This window comes from Talpa occidentalis, unplaced genomic scaffold (assembly GCF_014898055.3).
Source record: "Talpa occidentalis isolate TD23 unplaced genomic scaffold, MPIMG_talOcc4v2.1 talOcc4.2, whole genome shotgun sequence".
Lineage (NCBI taxonomy): Eukaryota > Metazoa > Chordata > Mammalia > Eulipotyphla > Talpidae > Talpa > Talpa occidentalis.
In genome coordinates, this window is record NW_023602073.1 from 40,340,123 (window position 1) to 40,347,663 (window position 7,541).

Below are 7,541 nucleotides of genomic sequence, written 5' to 3' on the forward strand. Positions count from 1 at the left end.
CCTGTTGTGCCCACGTCGACCAGTGCAGCCCCAAGGACACAGACAACCGATGCAAGGGCACAAAGGAGTTTAATACGGGCTCGAGACCGGGCCCTCGACACGCACCGATGCAACGGCAGAGGTCGAGAGCCCCGAACAGAGGAAGCTGGGACATCTTATAGGGTCGCGAGTGGCGGGAACTTTGAAAGAAGTTGGCAATTATTCATTGGCTACTACAAAGGCACTTTGGGCGCGCGCGGTTACAGTTTCAAACTGATTGGACGGTTAGAGATGCTGTCCCATTTATGGACAGGACTGCCCTCATTGGCGGCTGGGGTGGTCTGCTTTTTCGTCACCAAGTGTGAGAGTGAGGGTTGTGACTGCTGAAACTATCTCCGGAATGCGGCTGGACAAGGACTAACATATCAAGGTGGAGGATATACAAAATGGCGAAACCTCAGCTAAGCTTGGTTCCACATTTCCCCATTTTTTTTTTTTTTTTGAAAAAAACGGCTAGTCAGTTAAGAAAATAACACAGCTACCAAGCCTTTTATCAGTTAGTCAGTCTCAGAATTATGGTTACGTTTAGTCACATTATGTGTCATTTTGTTGTTCATTCACAGGGTTATAGGTCCAGCAAAAGTTCTCAGCCACAAATGAGAATTACTCTGCTTAAACAAGAGATGTTTCTTTAGTTGTTTTTATCCCTGAAGCCTTCCTAAACTCCTTAGAGGTCCTCTTTTGTACTGTTCCTGAAACTTGCTTAATCACCCTAACTCGCCCTATGTCTCATTCCTCCCTTTTTGGGAATGGAGCCCCTAACTGCAGTCAGGGAAAAGGGGCGTCGTTCTGATCAGTAACTGCTTCCTGCTGAAAGTGGGCGATGAGGGGAAACAGTCAGGCTCCACTCCTATGTATTGGGAGGGGTCCTGTTTTAGGGGTTGTTGGGGAGAGTATATTGGCGTAAGGGGGCATATTGGGAGCGCAGCACCATTAACTGGACCGTGTTTACCCGTTGTTTAATAAAGGCCACGAGTCGATTAATGACACAGGGCCCGATAGACAGAATTAAGAAGAGGGTAACGACTGGGCCCAGAAGAGGCAAGAGATAGGGCAGCCATCCTCCTAAGCCTTCCCAAAGAAATGCATTGTTGTCTTCTAGCTTTTTTCTCCGGTGTTCTAGTTCCTCTTGTAATTGCTTAATTTTATTTCTAACTATTCCTGACTTGTTAGCATAGAAGCAACATTCTTCCCGCAGGTAGAGACAGATGCCTCCTTCCTTTGCTGTGAGAAGATCTAGCCCGCGGCGGTTTTGCAGGACCACCGCGGCCAAAGAGTCTAACTGAGACTGTAACTCTAAGGTTGTATCTGCTAGCCGCCCAATGTCCCCCACCAGCTGAGCTGAAATTTTTTGGTAAAGGTTAACAGAGGTCCCAATTCCAGCAACTCCGGTCCCCACTCCGGCTGCCACCCCCAGGCCGAGCAGTAGTGGGGTAATTATGGCCCGCTTATGTCCGGCAGGCACAGACTGGATGAGCTGTATGGGAAGGCTTTGGTTGCCTGGGACCACTCCCACATCGGGCATGAGATATGTTAAATGCACAAGCCCGACCAGTTAGCAGGGAGTACGGGGTAGGCTGTGGTGCCACAGAAGAAAATAGTGCCCAGTGCCGGCGGGCACATAGAGGCAGAGCCATTAAAACTGGGCGCCTTAGTTGCACTGACTACTGAACTGCAGAGTACCTTATTTACTTGACCCACTCTTAAGGTCCCATTGTGACTAAGGCATGGCATCTGAGCAACTGTTGGGGAGAGCTTGACATTATTGATGGGCAAGGTCTGGTTACACGTATGGGTGGGCCCTTTAGGTTTGTCCAATTAATCCAGTTGTACACAGCAGGGATCGCTGTGTAACGGGGGGGTCCTTCTCTTAGACATAACCAGCAATCGCTGGCCAGGGTTGGGTTGGTCTTGTTTAAAAATTGTAGGGCTGAGTCTAACATGGCCTGTACTGTCTTTTCCAATTTAAGGGAACCCACCGGGCCTGGGATGTGTATCGGCTTGAACCACCGATCCTGTGTTTGGGCAACTTGTTCAAAAACCCTCTGAACTTCCTGCTTTCGTGCGTGGTCTTGCACACCCCCACCATCTGTCATCCCCCAGTGGGTTTGCAGAGTCCAACAAAAGGGTTTTCCTGCTTTGACAGGGCATACATGTCCCGCGTTATTTCCTAAGGATATACCAGTCCAGAAAGTTTGATTGGACTCTGTGCACTGATAAACAGTAGACCTTTCATAGCACTGTGAATGAACAAAGGTATAGGCTGAAAAAACTCCCCCCTCTTTACAGTGATTGCAACTTTCATTTTTAGGCGGCATTTGATTTAAACGCTTCCAACAGACCACCCTCCCACTGTACCTGGACATCCATGGGTGGTGCCCTTAATCAGGGTCGCCACAAACAAGGAACTCCCTTAAGGCTGCAAGCACGCTTACTAACATAGCACTTGCTCTGAATATGACCGAATATGCCTTCGGTGATGCACCGTCGGCAGGGATCCCAGTCAGCCCCGACAAGGAGAAAACAAAGGAAGGACAGTAGGTAGCCAACATTACAGTTTGGTGTCATTTTTCACGGCGTGGGCAGTGGTCTGGGAGCGATGGGTTGTAGCCGGGAGCGCCTGAAGAGTCAGCTTGAGTGGATTGGTGGGATGCTTCCGGGCTCGCCACTGCAGCTGGGAGTCGTCAGTTGGTGCCGTCTTGACGTGTGAGTGATGAACCCAGGCCGCGATGCCGTCCACTTTGAGTGCGGTGGGTGTGGTCAGGAGGACGATGTAGGGACCCTTCCACCGGGGCTGGAGGCCACGACCGTCGGTCTTGTGTCGGCGGACAAGGACAAGATCTCCAGGCTGAAATGTGGGCTGTCTGAGAAGGTCCTCCCCCTTCATAGAGCGCTCTGAGGCGGGGCCAGACCTCCTGGTGAGCCTGCTGTACAGCCCACACAGAAAGAAAAAGTTCACAATCAGAAGGCAAATCACAAGCTAACTGCGCACCGTGCGGGTGTGGTTGGGGGGGCGGTTCCATAGATAATCTCGAACGGAGACAGACCCAGACGATAAGGGGAATTGCGAGCCCGGAAGAGGGCATAGGGAAGGAGAGTCACCCAGTCCCCGCCAGACTCTAAAGTTAATTTAGTTAAAGTTTCTTTAAAGTTCTGTTCATTCTCTCCACCTGCCCTGAACTCTGGGGCCGATAGGCACAATGGAGCTTCCACTCTGCTCCCAGGGCAGAAGCCACAGATTTCGATACCTGAGAGACAAAGGCTGGTCCATTGTCTGACCCAATGGTCACTGGAAACCCAAATCTAGGAAAATGTTTTCCAACAGGATTTTGGCTACCACTCGAGCTGACTCACCTCTTGTCGGGAACGCCTCCGGCCATCCGGAAAACGTGTCCACCAGGACCAGCAGGTATCGATAGCCAAATTTACCTGGTCTTACCTCGGTGAAGTCTATTTCCCAATGGACCCCGGGCGCGTTCCTCGCGGCCTCATTCCTGGTTCACCGGTTGTCTTGGTGGCGTTTACCATGGCACACGACTGGCAGGATGCCACTACTTGTCGCACGGTACAGGTTGCGTCCCGGACATGGAGGTTCCATTGCCTGATTAGAGTTAGAATTTTTCTCTCTCCCAAATGCGTGGCTCGGTGCAAGCGCTGAATGAGATCAGTGGCCAAGTGTGCTGGCAAGATGGCCTTAGTTCTTGGGTGTACCACCAGTGTCCCAAAGAAAAAGCACCCGGTAGAGACTGTATGTAGTCAAAGTCCATAGCACTATACTCTGGGTCTTCCGGCAGCTGCGGGTCCCCTGGGTCTGGGAGTTTTACTGTCAGGGCATCTACCGGCATTAGGGCAGCTTGGCGTGCTGCCTCATCCGCCCGCTTATTACCTTGAGTTGGAGTCGAGGAGTCCTTTTGATGACCTGGATGATGTACTATAGCCAGCTTACGTGGTAGCCACAGCGCTGCCAGGAGATCCATAATTTCTTGAGCGTTTTAATGCCTTTGCCGTCGGAGGTTAAGAGCCCGCGCTCTCGATATATGGCCCCGTGTACGTGGGCCGTGGCAAATGCATATCTGCTGTCAGTATACACAGTTAAATTTTTCCTCGAGCCAAGGTGAGAGCTTTGGTTAGGGCAATTAGTTCAGCCTTTTGAGCGGACGTCCCGGATGGCAAAGGCTCAGCCCATATGACTTCCTGCATGGACACCACTGCCGCCCCTGCCGCTCTTCGGCCCTCGTGGATAAAACTGCTCCCATCCGTAAACCAAACCAGTCCGTCCGGCAGAGGGTTATCTCGCAGATCAGGGCGTAACCCTTGGACCTGGGCCAAGATATCAACACAGTCTAGATGGGCCTCCAGGTCAGGGGCAGGTAGGAGGGAGGCGGGGTTTAGCCCCGTGGGTGGCGAAAAATTGACCCTCTCTGGGTTGAGCAATAGGCTTTGGTAATGCGTGATTCGGGCATTACTCATCCACCTCTCTGGCGGCTGCCTGAGGACTCCTTCCACCGCATGGGGGTGGTTATGGAAGTAACTTGTCCCAGAGACAGTTTTGGGAGTCCTTGAAAAGGAGGGCAGCCGCTGCCACCATGCGTAAGCACGGTGGCCAGCCGGACGCCACCGGGTCTAATTTTTTAGACAGATAAGCCACAGGACGCCTCCAGGGGCCCAAGGACTGAGTGAGCACCCCTTTAGCTATGCCCTTTGCCTCATCTACGAACAAATGGAAAGGCTTTGTAATGTCCGGAAGACCCAGGGCTGGTGCAGACAGTAAAGCCCTCTTTAAGGACTCAAAGGACTGCTGCATCTGGGGAGTCCACTGAAAAGTTACTTTTTCCCGGGTAGCCTCATACAAGGGTTGGGCCAGGTCTGCGAATCCAGGTATCCATAGCCGGCAAAACCCAGCAGATCCCAGGAACTCACGTACCTCCCTTTTGGTGGTGGGTGTCGGTAACTGTAAGACAGTAGCTTTTCTGGCTTCCGTCAGCCACCTATAACCGTTTTTGAGGCGGTAGTAGCCAGATAGATTACCTCGGGCAGGCAAATTTGTGCCTTTTTTGCGGAGACGCGGTATCCCATCTGGCCCAGTTCCGTCAGTAATTCGGCTGTTCCTGTTCGGCAGGCATGCTCACTTTCCGCTGCAAGTAACAGATCATCAACATACTGGAGCAAAGTTAGTTCGGGAAATCGGCTGCGGAATTTTCTTAAATCCTCATGAAGGGCCTCGTCAAAAGGGTGGGAGAGTTTTTAAACCCTTGAGGCAACCTTGTCCAAGTTAATTGTCCACTGATGCCCCGTTCCGCATCCTGCCATTCAAAGGCAAACATTTCCTGGCTTTGGGGTGCTAGTGGTAGACTAAAGAAGGCATCTTTTAAGTCCAATACTGTGTACCACACATGAGTAGGTGGCAAGGCACTCAGCAAGGTATAAGGGTTTGGGACTGTGGGGTGGATATCTATGACCCGTTTATTTACTTCTCTGAGGTCCTGTACCGGCCTGAAGTCTTGCGAGTGTGGTTTTCGCACCGGTAACAAAGGGGTGTTCCATGACGAATGGCATGTTTTAAGGATACCACTGTCCAATAGCCTCCGAATATGAGGCGTTATTCCTGCCTTGGCTTCTGCAGGCATAGGGTACTGTTTTACCGAATGGGTTCAGCCCCAGGCTTTAGCTGGACTATAATGGGTGGTCTGTGGGACGCCAGGCCAACGCCCCCGGTTTCTGCCCAAACATTCGAGAAAGATTCCATCCACCACCCAGAAAGGGGTGGGTGATCTGGCGCCACCAAAAGGCGGTACTCATTTTGAAGGGAAATCGTGAGGACGTGTAGGGGAGAGCCCTTAAAGTCCTTGATTTCGACACCTTCCTGTCCAAATGAGATTTGCGCTCCTACCTTGGTTAAAAGGTCTCTTCCAATTAATGGGTACGGGCATTCAGGAATTACAACGAAGGTGTGCGAGACCTGACCTTTTCCCAGGTCTACAGATCTTTTCGTGGTCCAGGGATACTGCTTGCATCCCGTAGCCCCTTGCACCCACGAAGTTTTACCGGAAAGTTTACCCAAGGGTTCCGTGAGGACTGAATGCTGTGCCCCCGTGTCCACAAGGAAATTAACGGGTTTCCCCTCCACTTTTAAGGTTAGCCGGGGCTCGGGGAGGGTCGAGCCCTGACGGTCCTAGTCACTGTCATCTCTTGTGCCCCCGAGCACCAGGACAGGAGTGTCAGAAAGCGGGGGTTGTTTGAGGTTATTCCCCGTTTCTTTGGGCAATGTTTGGCCCAGTGTCCTTTTTGAGTGCAGTATGCACATTGATCACGCTGTAGGGTCCTGCCTGTCCCTGTGGAGCTGGGGCGGCGGGAGGGGTGTAGCTTACCCGGGTCGTCCTTTTGAGTGACGGCGAACAGGATTCTGGCCATATCCCGAGTGTGGCGTGCGTTTTCAGCCGCCCTTACCTTCCGTTCTTCCTGGCGGATGCGGTCTTCTCTTTGCTCAGGAGTTTCACGGCGATTGTACACCTTTTCTGCCACCTCCATAAGATCTCGAATAGATTTTTCTCCCAGCCTATCTATTCTTTGTAGTTTTTGTTTAATGTCAGGAGCCGCCTGGTTAACAAAGGCCATTACCACCGCGGCCCTGTTCTCCGTTGCCTCCGGATCCATAGGAGTATATTGCCGAAAAGCTTCCATGAGGCGTTCTAGAAAAGCCGCGGGGGTCTCCTCCCTTCCCTGCTGCACATCCCCTACCTTGGCCAAATTGGTGGGCTTGCGGGCTGCTGCACGCAACCCTGCCATTAGAGTCTGGCGGTACACCCGGAGTCTCTCCTTACCTTCAGCCTGGTTAAAATCCCAGTCAGGTCGGGTCAAGGGAAACACTAAATCTATGCGGGCCGCGTTTGTGGTGGGTGTGCCATCTTCTCCAGGGACTAATTTCCTGGCGGCCGTCAGTATACGATCTCGCTCCTCAGTGGTGAAGAGGACCTGCAAGAGCTGTTGGCAATCATCCCAGGTGGGCTGATGAGTAAATAGAACAGTGTCTAGGAGATTAACAAGGTCTTTAGGGTTGTCAGAGAAACGTGCATTTTGTGCTCTCCAGTTGTAGAGGTCACTGGTCGCAAACGGCCAGTAGTGCATGGGCTGGTTGCCCTGCTCATTAGGCAATCCTGCCACACGCAGGGGCAGGACGGTGGAATCCGGGGAATTCGCCTTCACTGAGCGGGTGCCTGCCGCCGGACCCTGCCCACGAGCCCCGCCCGCCTCTGGGGGAGGGTGGTCAGCCGACCGCAGGAGTTGGGGAGGGTTACTACAAGGGTTATGATAGGGTGGTGGAAATAGAAGTTCCTCCGGGGTAGAGTCTTGGAAAACCGCAGGTGCCGACGGGGTGTTGGGGTGGGACCCAAGCAGTTTAGCCGGCAGTACGGGTTGTGCCTGTAACGACAAAAATGGCTTTAACCAAGCAGGGGGTTCTGGACTAGATCTTGCCAGACTAAGATATACGGGAGTTGGTCAGG

General features: G+C 52.4%; 1 protein-coding gene and 1 pseudogene across 1 annotated transcript; one reads left to right on the forward strand and one right to left on the reverse strand.

Annotated features, from left to right (window-relative positions):
• Positions 1–1,468, forward strand: part of LOC119251238 (BOLA class I histocompatibility antigen, alpha chain BL3-6-like) — a 2,735-nt pseudogene extending 1,267 nt beyond the window's left edge.
• Positions 1,469–3,276: 1,808 nt separating this feature from the next.
• Positions 3,277–7,488, reverse strand: LOC129146304 (uncharacterized). The gene is given in 10 exon segments (XM_054698190.1): positions 3,277–3,513; positions 3,516–3,719; positions 3,776–4,033; positions 4,036–4,137; positions 4,140–4,591; positions 4,593–5,050; positions 5,053–5,270; positions 5,273–5,686; positions 5,689–6,229; positions 6,232–7,488. Coding segments are annotated over 10 exon segments (3,768 nt in total). The 5' UTR covers positions 7,165–7,488; the 3' UTR covers positions 3,277–3,325.
• Positions 7,489–7,541: the final 53 nt, after the last annotated feature.